Source organism: Phascolarctos cinereus, unplaced genomic scaffold, assembly GCF_003287225.1.
Source record: "Phascolarctos cinereus isolate Bilbo 61053 unplaced genomic scaffold, phaCin_HiC Scaffold_5;HRSCAF=322, whole genome shotgun sequence".
NCBI classification, from domain to species: domain Eukaryota; kingdom Metazoa; phylum Chordata; class Mammalia; order Diprotodontia; family Phascolarctidae; genus Phascolarctos; species Phascolarctos cinereus.
Genome location: NW_027555958.1, coordinates 12,033,444 through 12,050,089, shown reverse-complemented (window position 1 = coordinate 12,050,089; position 16,646 = coordinate 12,033,444). Strand labels below are relative to the sequence as shown.

General features: G+C 51.8%; 1 protein-coding gene across 4 annotated transcripts in view; it reads right to left on the bottom strand.

Moving 5' to 3' along the window:
- ARMC9 (armadillo repeat containing 9) overlaps positions 1–16,646 on the bottom strand; it is a 143,820-nt gene that overhangs the window by 57,760 nt on the left and 69,414 nt on the right. For all 4 annotated transcript variants that reach the window (XM_020972160.2, XM_078154653.1, XM_020972158.2 and 1 more), the window contains 5 exons: positions 11,313–11,403; positions 9,779–9,902; positions 6,445–6,584; positions 5,098–5,174; positions 924–998 (listed from right to left, as the gene is read on the bottom strand). In XM_020972160.2, the coding sequence (XP_020827819.1) occupies positions 924–998; positions 5,098–5,174; positions 6,445–6,584; positions 9,779–9,902; positions 11,313–11,403 (507 nt within the window). The remainder of the gene's footprint in view (positions 1–923; positions 999–5,097; positions 5,175–6,444; positions 6,585–9,778; positions 9,903–11,312; positions 11,404–16,646) is intronic.

Sequence of the window (16,646 nt, the reverse complement as noted above, 5' to 3'; positions counted from 1 at the left end):
ACAACCTAAGCGTCCAACGATAGAGGATCGGTCCAATCACGCGTGACGCACTAATGTAACGGCACATCATGCTATGTTTGTGATGGATCACCATGAGGAGCATAAGGATAAGACAACAGCTAGCATTCCTACAGTTCTGACACGTGCCACGTGCTTTACAAATATCATCTCATTTGATCCCACAGCAACCCTGGGAGGGAGGTGATGTTACTATCATACTGATTTCATAGATGGAGAAACGGAGGCAGACACACGTGGCTTTAGAGCCACATGGGGAGTGTCTGAGGCCAGATATCAACTCGGGTCTTTATGAAATGCTTATTGTAAAGCCAAAACTCAAAACAACCCAGAAGTAAAAGCACAAGGCCCAGGCTTGCTACAACCCTATAAAGGGAGAAGGGGACGGAAACACCGAGAATGCTGACAGAAATCAGGGCTGACTGACAAGTCATCACAGCTGTTTTAAGGGCTAAAATCATGTTTCCAAATGTAAAGCAATTGTAATGGGTTTTATGGAAGTCTCCTATGGGTGTTACAATAAATCACCAGTAAAAGTTTTCTTGAGGTAAAAAGAGCCATCTAATGATGACAGCCCAGCCCCATGTCCACGTAGGGCTCTGCTCCCACCCTGGGCAGCTGAGACTCAGACCTGCAAGGCTCAGCCACGTTCTTGTGGTATGCCGAAGAGGCCCAGGCCACTTATTCCAGTGACTTGGGGCTCCACTCAACCTCCAATGGGAGTGTTTGGGCAAAAACTCCTAAAATAGTCAATTTAGTCCGTAATCTTTTCTGCTGCCCTTTTATCCCTTGGGCAGATGCTACCAGCATATTTGTGGCTTTACAAGGACCAACTTGTAGCCCTCCAAGGATCTCTGGATCCCACCCCTGCCAGACATGTACAATCTCTCTACCACGTTTCTTACCATGGCTCTTGCTTCCTCCCGAATGGACGGTATGGAAAGAATGCTGTACAAGGCGCCATTCACATACGGCTGTATCTATAGGGAAAATGACAAGAATACATTGAACTGACTGTTCTTGAATGTCCTCGTTACCACAATTCAAACATGAGCGGGATGAGGGTCAGTGGTCTGGTAACAGCAGTGTCCTACATGCAGCGACGTCACGGGGTCTCCAAGTCAAAGGGACCCAGTGACCATCTGGGACAAACCTAAAAAGGAACCTCCTTTATGCTGCCTCTGACAAGAGGCGTCCACCTCTGGTGATGGGAACCACCTCGACACCTTAGCTGGTTTTTCCTCTGCCCCCCCGGCTCCTGGTTCTGCCCTGGGGGCCGAGCTCCCCTGCACCTGACATCCTCCATAAGTCTTCTCTCCTTCAAGCTACCTAGAACCAGGCCTTCCAGTGCATGACCTCATAGCCCCGCCCACAGGAAGTACCACGGCTGGCCTTCTCTTATCAACGCCCTTCCTAAAATTGCGTGTGCCAGGCCAGACGCATTGGGAGCTAACGGATCTGGGATCTGATGGCAGCAATACAGACTGCACCATGGCTGCGCCTGCCCTGCCCAGGTCCCTCTCATTCCCTCCCAGTGCTGGGGGCCTTCCTGGTTCATCACCAGAGCCAGAGATCACCCCTGGCTCCCAGTCATGATGGCCACATCCCTTTGGCCGGAGGGTTGATGCTGGGGTTGCAGCCAGTCAGTCGCCTGTGTCTCATCTGTCATTCTTCAGACTGGAGGGTCCCAGGACTCATAGCCAAACACGCACAGTGGGATGAGCCCCACGTCCCTCCTCTCTTAATGCCACCCAAGGTCCCCCTGAACTGGCAGGCCCTGAAGCCTCCAGGTCCCTTTCAGAGGACCTGCTGCTGCCTCACCTTCTACTTCACGACGTATTACACACTGAGCCAAGCGCATATTACATTTCATCTTTTTGGAGGCAGCTGGTCCAGACCTCTTGGGTCTGACACGTTACCTTCTCCATTAGAATGGGAGGTCCCTGAGAACTGACTCTGTATTTTGCCTATCACCAGCGCTCAGGATGGAGCCGGGCACACAGTGAATGGTTAATCAATGCTTTTGATTGACCGCTCCAGTGCTGGTGTCGCTAAATTGTCCTTTCTTTTGTGGCTGACGAGGACAAAGAGCAGGGGATCCACGTGCGAGCCCTTTGGGGCAGGGCTTTCTCAGCGTGTCCGTATGTGTCCCACGTCACCCTGGCGCCTCCTGCATCGGGCTGGGCAGCAAGCTTCCTGAAGTCCCACACAGGGTACGCACCAAGGGGCCCCCGACGACCACTCCGTGTCCCACTCAGCAGCCACTGAGTTTCTCGTCTTTCCCCATTCTCTCAGGGCTGCCTGGGCTGGAGCTCAAAGGGCCAAGGCATGAGACCCAGACGACATGTTCCGTGATGGAGTTAGTGCCACATAGGTGGTGGTCGTTAGGAAGTACAGGATTCAAATGGAATGAACAAGGCAGTGTGTGTAACAGACAACCGATGCTCCCCAAACAGCCTCCGAGGCAGCTCAGGCTTGCCTCAGTGCACCAGGCTTCCCTGCTGCCTGTGTGCCTAGAGCCCCTCTCCTCTTCTTCAGCCCAAACTGAGTCACCCTGGGCTCCCAATCTGGGGCTCCTCCTCTGCCCTAGCTGGCAGCTGAGCCATCATCACGGCTGGGGTCTGTGCATATGCATCACTGTCTCTTTTTGTAATTGTGATCAAGGGAGGACTTAATTTTCAGATGACTCGTGACGAGTATCCTTTTCAAGGCTAGAAATTCATTTCTGGCTGGCTCCCAATGGCATCTTTTGTGGGACCCAAGGATTGTCCACATGGTTATGATGTGAGCTGGGAGATGCCAATTTGATAAGGCAAAGCTATCAGGGAGGGAAACTTTGGGAGACGTAGGGACGCTTCTCTAGCATCTGAGAATTTGATGCACACCAGGCTGCACAGAGGCAGATTTGGTCTACACTATACTGAAGTGGAAGAGGCCAAAGGCAATGAGTCCTCACTCCAGTCATCTTCTCACACCAACAGCGACCCCTTTCTAGCCTCCGACCCTTTTTCTTCTGTGACAACGTGCCCTGCCCTAAAAGCCCTGGCTTGCCTCAGGAGGCAGTGTGGCCTTTGGCACGGAGGGACTGGTGAAAGGGCTGTCGGGAGGAGGGGGGCTAAGCACTATGGTGCCAAGTGAGCCACAGTAAATGCAGACACAAACAGGTGCGCTGCAGGAGGGACAAGAATGCAGCGAGTGGTGGAGAGGAGTGTTATCACGTGCCGCAAACACGCGGCAGCAGGGATAGCCAACAGCTAGTTTTCTGAAGTGCCATCCGCTGTGCGTCTAAGAAACGGAACCGATGATTCTAAAGTCAGCGTGAGGTCGCAGCCAAGATGGCAGAGTAAAAGCAGCAGCTTGCTTGAGCTCTCCCCAAACCCCTCCAAATCCCTATAAAAAATGGCTCTGAACAAATTCTGAAGCAGCAGAACCCACAAAAAGACAGAGTGAAACAAACTTCCAGCCCAAGACAACCTGGATGGTTGATCAGAAAGGTATATCGCACTGGGCGGGAAGAGAAGCGCAGTTTGGCATGAGTGCGTAGGCCGCAGTGAACCTGGAGCAGGCCTCAGAGGACTGAATCACAGGCCGCTGTGGCGGTTTCCAGACTTCTCAACCCACAAACACCTAAGACCATTTAGAAGGTCAGTGGGAAAAGTCTGTTTCTGTGGTGAGAGAGAAGCTAGGTCTCAGCCCCAGTTCCTGCTTGGCCCGGGGCGGGGACAGCGGTTGCATCCTGAGCTTCTGGCCCACAGACTGAGGGGGAGTCTAGTGGCTGATCAGAGGTGGACTGCAGGGATCTCTTTGCCAGTGCTGAGGCAGGAATCTCTTGCTTTGCCCGTGCTTGGATCTGGGTCACAGTTCTGGGCGGCAGTCCTGGGGCAAGGAAGAGCACTGGCGTGGTACAGCTTGTAGCGGCTGTGAAGAGAAAACCCTCCTCACAGTTCCAGGACAGAAAGGAGTGCTTGTGGTCACTAATAGACTAGAGCATAAGCCAGGAAAGGAGTAAACACCTCGTTCCTTACCATACCACCTTGCAAGAACTGAAAATTTACAGGTCCCTAGAAGTATCTCTAAAAACAGCTGTACAAACCCCCAAAGCTTGGGACAGTACATTCTCCACATTGGAAGCAGACTCTTACCTTAACAAAGAGTTTGTAACTCAAGTAATTGGCCGGGATCATGAGCAAACCTCACAGGAAGGGTCAGACCATAGAATCTCTTTTTGGTAACAAAGAAGATCAAAATATACAACCAGAAGAAAACAAAGTCAAAGCTCCTACATCCAAAGCCTCCAAGAAAGACATGAATTGGCCCCAGGCCTTGGAAGAGCTCAAAAGGGATTTTGAGAAGCAAGTAAGAGAAGTAGAGGAAAAACTGGGAAGAGAAATGAGAGTGATGCAAGAAAAGCATGAAAAACAAGTCAATAGCTTGCTAAAGGAGACCCCAAAAAAATACTGAAGAAAATAACACCTTAAAGAATAGCCTAACCCAAATGGCAAAAGAGATCCAAAAAGTCAATGAGAAGAATGCCCTAAAAAGCAGAATTGGCCAAATGGAAAAAGGTCCAAAAGCTTATTGAAGAAAATACTTCCTTAAAAATTGGAATAGAGCAATTAGAAGCTAGTGACTTTATGAGAAATCAAGACATTGTAAAACAAATCCAAAAGAAGAAAACATTAAAAACAAGTGAAATTGGAAAAGAAAACAACAGACCTGGAAATTGGGCCCAGGAGAGACAATTTAAAAACTATTGGACTATCTGAAAGCCATGATCAAAAAAAGAGCCTAGACATCATCTTTCAAGAAATTATCAAGGAAAACTGCCCCGATATTTTAGAACCAGAAGGTAAAATAGAAATTGAAAGAATCCACTGATCTCCTCCTGAATGAGATCCCCAAAGGAAAACTCCTAGGAATATTGTAGCCAAACTCCAGAGTTCCCAGGTCAAGGAGAAAATATTACAAGCTGCCAGAAAGAAAAACGGTCATTCTAAAGTCAACGTGACAACCAGCCACCTGTTCAGTCATACAGAAGTGGAGGCGGCCGGCCTAGAACTGGCAGCAGCAAAGCCTTACCTCGTGGTTCTCGTGGCCAAGCAGATCCGACAGGACTTTGAGCACGAGGCCAGCCACCTTAGCACACATGTTCTTACCTGCAGGAAAAGAGAACAGATGGGACCCGGCCTGGAATGTGACCTCACCGCCGCTGCAGGCCGAAGCCTCCACTGCTGCCCGCCCTCCCTGAGAGGAACATGTTGTGAGCCCCACCCGGGGTGAAGGTGGCTATGTGACTTGCCCAAGGTCTCGAGCTATTAGATGTCAGGGGCAGGAATCGAACTCTGGTCTTACATACTCTAAGTCCCACACAGACTCCACTGTGACTCCTCAGCTGTGCCTCCCAGACATGCCCGCCCCACACAAGGACCATTACGGCCCTGATCTCCATGGCAACAGGCACCAAAGGCCAGTTGGAAGGGAAGGGGAAGGGAGTCAGCCTTTAAATGGAGCTTTGCCAATATTTCATTTGATCACCACAACCGCCCTGGGAGAGAGGGGCTGCTATTACCCCCATTCTGCAGTTGAGGAAACTCAGGCAGACAGATTAAATGACTTGCCCAGTGGCACACTGAAGCTAGCGTCTGACACAGGATTTGAACTCAGGTCTCCCTGACTGCAGGCCCAGTACTTTATCCCCTGCACCACCCAGACGCCTCTCCTGGAAAGTTGCCTGGTTAATACCAAGTTGAAACGCCAATTAACTGAATTCCTATTACCTGAGAAGAGGCTAGTATTAGCTCATCATTGCTCAGGCCAACTGGTCTCAGAACTGGGGATGGGAACATGAGTAAGCTGCTTATTAGGTCAGTCTTCACGGACCCTCCCATCCCGTACAGACAGGGCTCCGAGGTTTGCTCTCCTCCTCCCAGGAGGACGAGAGTTAGGCCTGGAGCTGCCCAGAGGGTGCTAACAGCCCAGCCTGGGTGGGAGGCTCTGGTCCGCTCCTCTGGCTTTCTCAGAACGCGGGTGCCATCCTGAGCCACTTGCCCACCTCAGGCTAATCTCCAGAGGCCTCCTGGCCAAGCAGATTCACCCCGTCCCACAAAGACAAGGACGGGAGGACAGAGGCCTTGCTGTGCAGTCAGGAAGACCAGGGTCCAAAGCCTATTCTGGACACTCCCCGGCGCAGGAGGGACCTGAGGGCACTTGGGGTGATGAGGAGTGAGAACTGTAGAGTCCAGGTAGGCAGAGGAACATGAGGCTTCTGCTACGACAGCCGGCCCAACCCACGACCAACAGAACAAACGTCCCCTGGAATGGCTCCCTTCGCTGTTCCTGAATCTCCCGAGCTGATGACACAGCGAGCAACATCGGGCCCGTGGCCATGCCGGCCTGTCCCCCCCATCCCCCCCAGGAGGCAGAGACCTGCGCTGCGGAGGCAGAGGTTCATGAGCAAGGCGACGGAGTACTCGAGAGTGTAGTCGGACAGGCAGTCGGGATCTTTGAGCACTTCGATGAGCCAGAAGATGAGGCCATCCTGGATCATGGCGGACTGCAGTGCACGCCTGCAAGGGAAAGCCCTGGGATCACTCACCCGGACAAGCATGGGCAAGAGAATGCAGTCAGGAGCCAGAGCAGAGATCGGGGCCCAGGATGAGCGGCAGAGCTGCCTACGCTCAACAAAGGCACTGGGGCCCACGTACTCACGCCCCTCTCTCTTGCTTCTCTGAATGGACCACCAGAAAGGGCAGAGCTCAGTAGAGTGGTCAGACCCACGGTGCCTTCACAGGGGAGATGGCGACTCGGTTTTAGGCAGCTGAAATCTAGAGTGGGTTTCCACACACACTCCCTTCCTTACTGGCCAATTTGGCTCCACTCTCGAAGGCCAGGCTTGAAAACGTCCTGACTTCCTTTGCCAGCCTCTCCACGCTCTGGTTTGCTCACCTAGCCAACGCTGGAGGGAGGCCAGGTGGACAGTGGCCAGAGCTCTGGGTGCAAGACACGGGTTCAAAGACATCTCTGCTGTGGCCAGCCCTTACACCTCGCTAGGTCTCAGTTTCCTTCTCTGTAAAAGGAGCTTAACTGTGACGTCCCTTCCCTAAGGCCTAGGACTTGAGGGGCCTCGCTACAGTCTCCCAGACCCAAAGAAAGCACCAAGAATGAGCAGCCGTGGTGCCCTCACAGCCTTGGCCAATCTGTAGGAAGGAATGGTTTCCCCTATACAACCCGAGTGGTTCGAGCAGGTGAAAGGTGATTAAAAAGGTGCCCCAATCCACTTGAAGCAGCCATTACCACTCGGGCTGGCTCCCAGGCAGGGACCCTTTGTTAGAATTCACTGGGGGAAGGCTTTCTTTCCACCATCTGGTGTCCCACTTTATAAGCTGCCTGCCCCCTGCCCCCACAGACCTGTGGCTTCAGCCCGACATGCCACCTCCCTGGCTGCCCCCTGGGCCTGGCACCTTCTCCCTCCTCACCTCTGCCTCTGGCCCCCTTCCTGACGCCACTAAAATCTCACTTCTGCTAGTCCCCTTCAATGCTAGTGCCTTTCCTCTGCCCTCCCCCCCCCCGTGCTTATCTGGTGTGGGCAGGCTGTGAGCTCCCTGAAGCCACGGGTAAAGAACATCCGTTCCTTGCATCCCACCCACTTAGCACAGTGCCTGGCACCTAGACAGTGCTTGGTGAATGCTTCTGGACTTGAACACTTAGTGGCGGTGGGGAGTGGCAGCTGACACTGTGGAAAGTCTGATGGCCAAGTCCTGACTATGCTCTTCCTGGGGCGTCTCGGGGAGATGTCCTCAGAGTGCCACGGCCACTGGGGCTTCTTGGTGGAAAAAAGTCTCAACCAACCAAGGGCAGAGGAGATGACGGGTCACTTTGTCCTGGTCAGCGTCATCTCCCTTCCCACGCAGTGAAATCTGAGCAGGAAGATGCCCACTGAGCACACTAAAATCTCCAGGATACTGAAGCTTAAGCTAATATTTCTTGGAAAGGGAGTAATCACTCATTGTGCATCTGCATAACCAGGAAGAGATGTTTTTTCACCACTGACGTGTCTCCACACTTTCAGAAAACTGGCCTTTTCTGTACACAGTCACAGTTCTGCTCAGTAATCCATCTTTTGTTTACAGAGATGAAGTATGACTGCACCTTGAAGAAAGAACAACTGTGGGGAGAGCTATTTACTCTTGTATTCTGCCTGTGAAAAGTGGTGCAGAATTACACCAAGAGCAGCAGAGTCATGGATTTAGAGTGGGAAGGGACCTTGGAGGCCAACTAATACCGCTCACTGACTTTACGGACAAGGAAACGGAGGCCCAGAGAGGTCACCCAGCTGGTCAGTATCTGAGGCCGGATGCCAAGCCAGGCCTCTGGACTCCACATCCAGCGTCCTCCCCGCTACACTGTGCCACCTACCCCTCCATTCAACCACTCTGGAGAGCAGCAATCCCCCAGTCTGCAGGTTTGTGGGGCTCATTCATCCAACAACCTTCTGAGTGTGGATCTTCTCCCAAGGAAATGTGCGAAAGTTATGGCCCCTAAAGAGCACACTTCAACGAGCAGCCGTCAGAAGCCAAGCAGAGATCTCCAGAAGGAGTTGCTATAATTCCTCTACAATACACCAATGCCTCCCTGACACAGAAGAACAGTGAGAAGACCAATAAAAACAGAGCTTTCCTCATTACCATGAAGGAAAAATGCTTCTCACAGCATCACATCGAGTCAGCTTCATTGGGTTTTCTTAGTGCTTTACTTCAGGGTCCTTGAGGTAGAATGGGCTACTCTACAGGTAGTAAGCCCCCTGAGACCTTCAGGTCTGAGAGCAAAAGCTGTATGACCATGGAGGGCAGGATTTGTTCTGTGAAGTCTGGATTCAGTCAAAGGGCAGCACTTGAGGACCTAGAGGGCCACATGTGGCCTTGAGGCTACAGGTTCCCCATCCCAGGGGATGTATGGTGGTAGGGATTCTTTTTAGGGTACAATTGGACTGGAGATCTTAGATTTCTCCTAACTATGAAATTCTGTGGTCTGAAGTCCAGAATAAAATAAACTATTTGCTTGAAACCTTCCATCTGTCCCCTTTCACAAAGAGACAAGTGTGGCACAAACTGTCAGGGCCGACAGTGGCAGAGAAGGTGGCACTCAGTGAGGTGGGGTCCTCATTAAGGAGGACTTCATGGAGGAGGTGAGGCTTGGGAAGAAGGAAAGCACCCTGTGAGAAAAACAGAAGCAGTGGCAACGATGCCAGATTGGGGGTGGAGGAGGCAGATGGAGACTTTGCCCCCAGCTCCGAGCCCTGGGCCTTAGTCTCCTCCCTTGCATAAAGGGTCCCTGAAAGAGCCAGGCAGGGACAGTCAACACACTGACAACAAGGGTGTAAAGGGCAGCTCATCTCCGGGGTCCCAGAAGGTGGACAATCCAACAGACTTCCCTCCTCCCAGCAGGAAAGTGAGGAACTGTGGGGGCAGAATGCTGCAGACCCAGCCAACGGCTCTGCCATTTTTCTTACTGCAAGGGAGGCCTCTATTGCAAGGGAAGGGGAGTTCTTTGGGAAGTGAAGGAGGTCTTTAAAGCAAAGATGTCAGTGAGACTTTTAGAGAACCTTTGACTATTTCTGATGGGAGCCACATACTTAGGGGCTTGCCTCCCACCTCCCTCCTTCCTCCTTCCCTCCCTCAAGCAGCAGCAGCAGCAGCAGAACCTAAGGACCACTGGCTGCAGCTGCAGCTCCCTCCCACCCCACCTGCTGCAGAGACCTCACCTGAGGCTGAATTTCTGCAAGGCCCCCAGCACATTCTCCCGGGTGAGCGGGTCCTTGTCTTCCTCTTTCAGTCTCTCCTCCAGCATCCTCAGTAGCTTGGAGTTCTGGGAGAGGTAGAGGCGACCTAGGACAGTGGGGGGTGGGGTGGGGAAGAGGGTCAATTTTGATTATGTCAGAGGCACTCCCCAGACCATCCCTCCATGGAAACTCTCTGCACTGAGTTAGCACAGGCCTGGTTTGGGGGAAAGAGAGAGGAGAATGCATTTTAAAAATAATATTCAAGGATTTCTCTCTACAAAGCAATATTTGGGCAAACTGTGGGCATGAGGTGAAGACAAGAAAGGTTACAGTTGGTGACATCAGCCACAAAACATACATGCTCATCCGTTCTGAATGAGGTTTTCTTAAAAGCCTTTTTGGGTGGAAGAAGTCAAGACTGAGGTATATGTAAAGGGGGTGATCCTGAGAGGTGGTCACCAGTATGGAGGCCCCAGCCACACCTTTCTCCTGGGAATGCCCAGGGAGGGAATGCCACAACAACAGCAGCATCGACCCTGTAATTGGAGAGGCCAGACTCTGGGACTGGTCTAGAAGATGGAGATCACCAAACAAAAGAAGCAGCCTATGGCTCTGACTCCACAGTCCAGTTCAAAAGCAGGTCAAAGGTGGGCTACAATTCATCAATGGACCATGAGTAGAAATACCAGCTGTGCCTTCCCCAAGTGCCATCTCAGAGCCTCCTGGGTACTGTCATGAGTCGTGGAGGGGGAGGGGGACACACAGGGCGGAACTAGGGTTGTCCATTAGCACTGAGTTCCCAGGCTAGCCCACACTAAGTGTACATGGTAGAGCAGAATGTCAAGAGAGCTGGATTTAAATCCTGGAGATGATACTGACTTGTGTGACTTTGGGGAAGTCACACAAGCTTTCTGAGCCTCAGTTTCCACATTTGTAAAATGAGGTTAGAAAGACTTGCACAATCTACTCTGCAGGGAAGGGGGGGGGTGCTATGATGAGGCCAGGACTCTGTCAACTTGAACTAGGCCAATGTATTGCTTTTATTAAATAACTGACTCACAACATTTGAGAAGGCACCTCTTTGGAAGCTGGAGACTTCTGCATGCACACCCAGATGTGCTCAAACCAAAACTTAATCTGTAGAAAACCATGACACCTTATTCTAAGAGAGGGCTCCCTCTGTGCCTGGGACCAGCAAGGGCTTGTTTTTGGGATTCGTGGATTCACTTTGATTTCGATAGCTACACCCTCCTGCAGGAAAAGGTGGAGAAGGTGACTGTGGAAATCAGCTTTGATGGCTTCTTCCACTTGGTTGCGCTCTTTGGGCATCCTGCAGAAAGTCACCAGGCAAGGCAAAGCCCAGACAGTCGCTGGACTTGGCTAACAACAACCCCAGTGAGGGGCTTGCAGCCCTGTTAGGAGGCACCAACAAAGGGAAGAATCTCGGAACCTCCCAGAATTTCCAATCCATGGCCATGAGCGGGCCATGTGAGGTGAGCCAGATCCCAACCCTCACCTTCGGAGAGGGATGCAAAGGCATTGATGAGCCGGGCCATGTACTGTCGGACCACGTCATTCGTGGAATGCAGAAGCTGGAGCACGTTTCTCTGTAGGAAAAAAGCCCAAACAAGACAAACCTAAAGTAAAGGAGAGAACTTGACCTCGAGTGCTTTTCTTACGAGATCTATGTGTGAAGAAGGTCGGAGACGCACACACAAATGAAGCTGCACCCACGTGGCCATTATCTTTTCCCCTAACCCATTTTTCTCACCCTTCCAGTCCACTTGGTTCCTAACGTCAGTCTGATCTCCTCGCCTCCTCACTCTGGCTTCTTACCCTTTCTACATTCACGAGTAGCTCTTGCATCCAGCCCCTTCCCTCCACTCACACTCAGTCACCTCCCCTCCATCACTGCTGGCAGCCTCTTAACTGGTCTCCCAGGCTCTCCCTTCTCTTATCTGTCCCTCACACCCCACAGATCTGAAGACCTGACTCCTCTCCTCCACCTGCTCCAGTAGCTTCCCGTTTTCTCGAAGACAGAATACAAATCCCTCTGTTTAGCTTGAAAGCCACCAGCCTCCTTGGACTCTGCAATCTAGCCCCCAGGCCTTCTCTCGGCTGTAAGTGCCACATTCTGCCTCCTGTTTCCATGCCCTCTCTCCCCAGCTCTGCCTCACACAGACCCTCTCTTCCTTTACAAGGCAGCCCATCTTATACATGAAGCCCCCTCCCCTCCTGCACCGAACTGTTTTTAATTTACTGTAGATTCATGCTGTGTAGACATACATGTGCTCGTCTCCCAGTTGGAACGCCAGCTTGTTGGGAGTGAAGATGGCGAAAGTTGCCAAAAATGGTTTCTGGGAATGTTTAGCAGCACGGAGAGGGTCTGTCCCTGCAGAGACAGTGCGGAGAGGGCCCAGGCCTCTCTGTAACTGGGCTCCATGCTATCACCCCAGCCTGATTCACTTGACTCCTCTTCACACACCTAATACTGCAGTCAAACTGGATGACCCGATGTTTTGTCTCCACCTCTGTGCGTTTGTATGAGCTGGCCCAGTACTGGAGTGCCCTCTCTCTTCCTCGTCCTGCCTCCAAGGCTCAGCTCAGATGCCACCTCCATGAAGCCTGCCCTCAAATCTCAGTGCTTTGTGCTTTCTCTCTCTTCAAAATACCTTCTATTTTAGTTACAATACAGCTAAGAATTTTAATGGATTCAGTGCTAGCTTAGAGACAGGAAGACCTGAGTGAAACTTACCAGCTGTGTGAACCTGGGCAAGTGACATAACCTCTATTTGCCTCAGTTTCCTCATCTATACAATGGGGATAATAATAGCACCGACCTCACAGGTTTGTTGAGGTATTTGTAAAGCTCTCTGTAAACCTCAGATATTACTTATTATTATTATTGTTATCTGTGTATGTATTATAATCCCCAGTACGGTATAAGCTCCTATGCGTGGGAGTTGTTTCATTTCTGGGTCTGTATCTCTACTACTCGATCAACACGCATTCATTAAATACCTATGCCACGTGAGGTGATGGCCATACAGAGACACAAAAACCCCAAACATTCCTCCCTTCAAGAAGTTTCCACTTTCCTGGAGAAGGTGAGATGCACATATGTAATTGATTACACACAGAATAAAGACAGCCCAAATCCGAGGTTATTAACTGGAAGGTGAGGGAGATCTGAAAAGGCATCGGGTCCAAAGGCAAGTGGAGGAGGCTGGTTGAGGAGGGAGGGCATGCTGGGTGTGGGCGATGGCTGGGGCAAAGGTGGAAACGAGAGATCTGTGGGTGCTGTGGGTGAGGAACAGGGGGCCAATCAGCGTGGAACATAAAGTCAGAAAGAGAGGCTAGGGCCCATTTGTGAAGGACTTTAAAGCCAACCAGTTGAGTTTACCTTTTAACCTAGAGGCAACAGAGAGCCACAGGAATTTATGAAGCGAGAGAGTGTACTTAGGAACATCTCCTTGGCAACTATGAGGAGGCTGGGGGGAGGAGGGCGAGGCCTGAGGCAGGGAGACCAATGAGGAGGTGACGAGTCTAAGAAGAGTTCAGGAATGGAAGATGCGATGGAGGGAGAAGTGCCGGGATCTGGTGATGGAATCCTGTGCCAATGACAGGGAGTGCACGATCCAGGACAGTCACGGTTATGGAAAGGGCAGATAAGCAGAAGGTGGGGGTCTTCAACAGAAAAAGGCAAGTCTGAGAGGGAAGAGGCCTAAAAGGGAGAGGAAGCAAGTTTTACTCTGGACACCAGTTTGAGCCATCCCTGGGACTTCCAGTTTGGAAGGCATAGTAGGGAGATTCCAAGAAACCTGGCAGAGTATGGTGAGAGGCCAGGAAACCTAATTTATGGGGCTGAGAAGTGAGCAGGGGTCTGCAAGCAGAGGAAGCAAAAGCCCATGACCGTTTCAAGGAGTGTGGTGGAGACATGCAATGACAGCAAGAAGGGATGGTTGGAAGAATGGGGGAGGCCCAGGTATCTTTGTAGACCAAGGAAAGAGCCAGCAGCGAAGGAGATGCTAAAGAGGGGAGAATTCTGAAGAGATGGGAATGGAATCCCGGGCACAACTGCCCTGAGGTGGGCCTTGACCAGGCCATCTCCTCCTTGGACAAGAGCGAAGGAGACAAGGCCGAGGGTTCTGGGGCAGATGGCCTGTGTTCCTCGGGCAGCTGGGAGGCTGAGTCATCTGCCATGAAAGTGGGGAGAAGGTTCATGAGAGCCATTACAGGCAGCGTGACGAGTCCGTCAGGGAAGAAGTGTTGGGCAGTAGGCATACGAGCAGAGAAGGCCTTGGTTAAAGAAGGCAGTGAGGGCCAGGGATGCAGATCATGGTGGAACTGATCGCCCATGAACCGACTCTGAAATGCGGAAAGGGAGAAGGGGGAAGAGAGCGGGTGTCTCCAGACCCTGAGGGGACAGAAGGTGGCTGATGGCAGCAAATGCAGCAGAGGCCGAGGGGGATGAGCAGCAAGAAAAGGCCACCTCTTCAGCAAGCTAGCCCGACACTGAAGAAGGCTGGAAGCCAGACTGCGCTGACTGAGAAATGAATGAGAAGTGAGGGAGTGCAGGCAATGAGTGGCTGAGAAAGGGAGGAGACATTTGGATGAGAGAGTAGGGCTTGGCAGGGACTAGGGAAGGATGGGGGCCCTGGGCCTGTCTGAAGGCAGCAGGGAAGGAAACAGCAGCCGGGAGATGTAGGCCATGACTGAGGTGCAGGCTGCTGGGGGGGATCAGATGGTGAGCCTCAAGGTCACAACTCTGAAATTCCCCTCTCAGATGATAATTATTCGGCCTTTCATCCCTTCCAAGACCTCACTCCTAGACCTAGTCTTTATCCTCAGGATCACCTCCAGTCACCTCATCCTTCTCTGTTCTCCCAATTATCCCTCTATTATACTGTTCACAGTGGCTAGCCTGGACCTTCACCAGCTGAGGCTTGGGGTCAGGAGGACCTGAATTCAAATGTTGCCACAGACACTTAATTAGCTGTGGTGCCCTGGAAAAGTTACTGAACCTGTTTGCCTCAGTTTCCTCTTCTTTCTCCCAAGGTTGTTGAGACAGCTAGTATTTGCAAAGTGTTTCCTTAAAGTACCGTGTAAACGCTTCATTGCTGCCTGAGGATCACGGGTAGGTTATCACAGTCCTTCCTAAAATGTGGCGCCCAGAACTGAACTCAGCATTCCAGTTCTGTCCATCAAGGCTTAGTACAGAAGGAATAAGCTTAGCTCCCAGTTCTGGCGCTAAGCCTTTCCATGCAGTCGGACATTGCAGGCCTCTGCTGACTCAGGCTGAGCTTGCCAGCCACTAAGTCCTCCAGATCATTTGCAGATGAAATGCTGGCTTAAACTGCTGCCTAGCCACACCTCCTCTGCCTCCTTTCTGGAGCCTAAGCACAAACCTTCATGTTTGGCCTTACCAAATCACATCTCATTCTAAGTCGTCTCATGCTTCAGCCCACCAAGAGCCTCTGGACCCCGATGCTTCACATCCAGGGGAGTAGCCATCCCCCTCTCCTCACCTTTGGCCATCCACAAAGCTGAGGCCGACGCACCCATCTTTTCAAAGGGGTTAGCAGCGAAAGGATCACTGGCTCCCTGGGAGAATGTGAAGGGAGGGTGGGAAGCCTGGCTCATGAGGCTGAGACCAGGGTAGGGGGTACAGAGGTGGAAGAGGCAAGAATCCCCGGTGGGTTCTTCTCCCAGGCATGGTTTGTTCTTTGTTCTGGGAGGGAATCAATGACATCATGGGGTGATGTCTCGGCTCCTGCGTGAACTGGATTAAGTGAAGCAGAGCTCAGCAAAGTCCTAGACCTCACTCTCTCCTCCTGAGATGTGAAAGTCCAATGGCAGGACCAGGTCTGGGAAGCAGTGGGTGACCTTGGCCCAAGTTAAGGTCCTTCTCAGGCCTCAGTTTGTCTGAGGCAACACCCATTCAATGACCAAGGGCTAGATAAGAACTGAGAGAAAAGAGGGCCTAATTTACCATCACAAAATTATTGACTTTCTAGGAGCTTAGTAGAGGAGGTGCAGGAGGGGAGGAGGGAGGCCAGCCTGAAGTGGGGCTAGAAGGGGCTTGGGGCAGAGTGGCTGTGTGAGGAGAAGCACGATCGATGGGTGGCAGTTTCAGAGACAGAACAGTTGGTGCCTTGAGCTGATTAGGCTCTTAATGCCTTAACGATCTTAATGCCTTAGCAGCCCTTAGTGGTGGGGTCCTAGGACTGGACTGGGCTGGGCTGAACGCCTTGGGAGGATTCTAACAGAAATGCCATCAATTCTTTCCAGGGCTGGGGGACCCCCAACTACCAGGGTCCTGGACAGCCCTGCATCCAGACAGCCTAGCAAAGGGGGTGTCTGCAAAGCCTTTGTAGGCTTGGTATTTAGTGAAAGGATTTTTTTATTGTTTAAATTATCTGCACGAGGGGCCAGAGAGCACCTTGCCTAAGATAGGCAGAAAGGGTCAGTGTAAGGAAATCAGCTCTGTCCAGGTTCCCCGAAGGTCTTCAGAAAGTCTGCACAGGTAAGAGGGGTCAGGTCCAATGTGGAGGGGGTCAAGGAGAGGTCAGACTCCCTGGCCTGGGGGGTCCTTTCCAGCTCTGAGATCCTCTGGGACCATGGCCCAGTCCTCATCCTCCTCGGCCTCCCTGAAGTTCCAGACGCTGCAGTCTGTCCTCTCTTACTCCCACAACCCCGCATCTGCTCCTTCTCAGGGCCCTTTGCTGGATCATTGCCCACATCCCCCCATCCCTCAGGACTCCGTCCCAGGCCTTCTCTTCTTATAAGCTTGGCTCTCAGTGATTCCATTATCGGCTCCATGAAGGAAGACACAATTGTCACTAGCTCC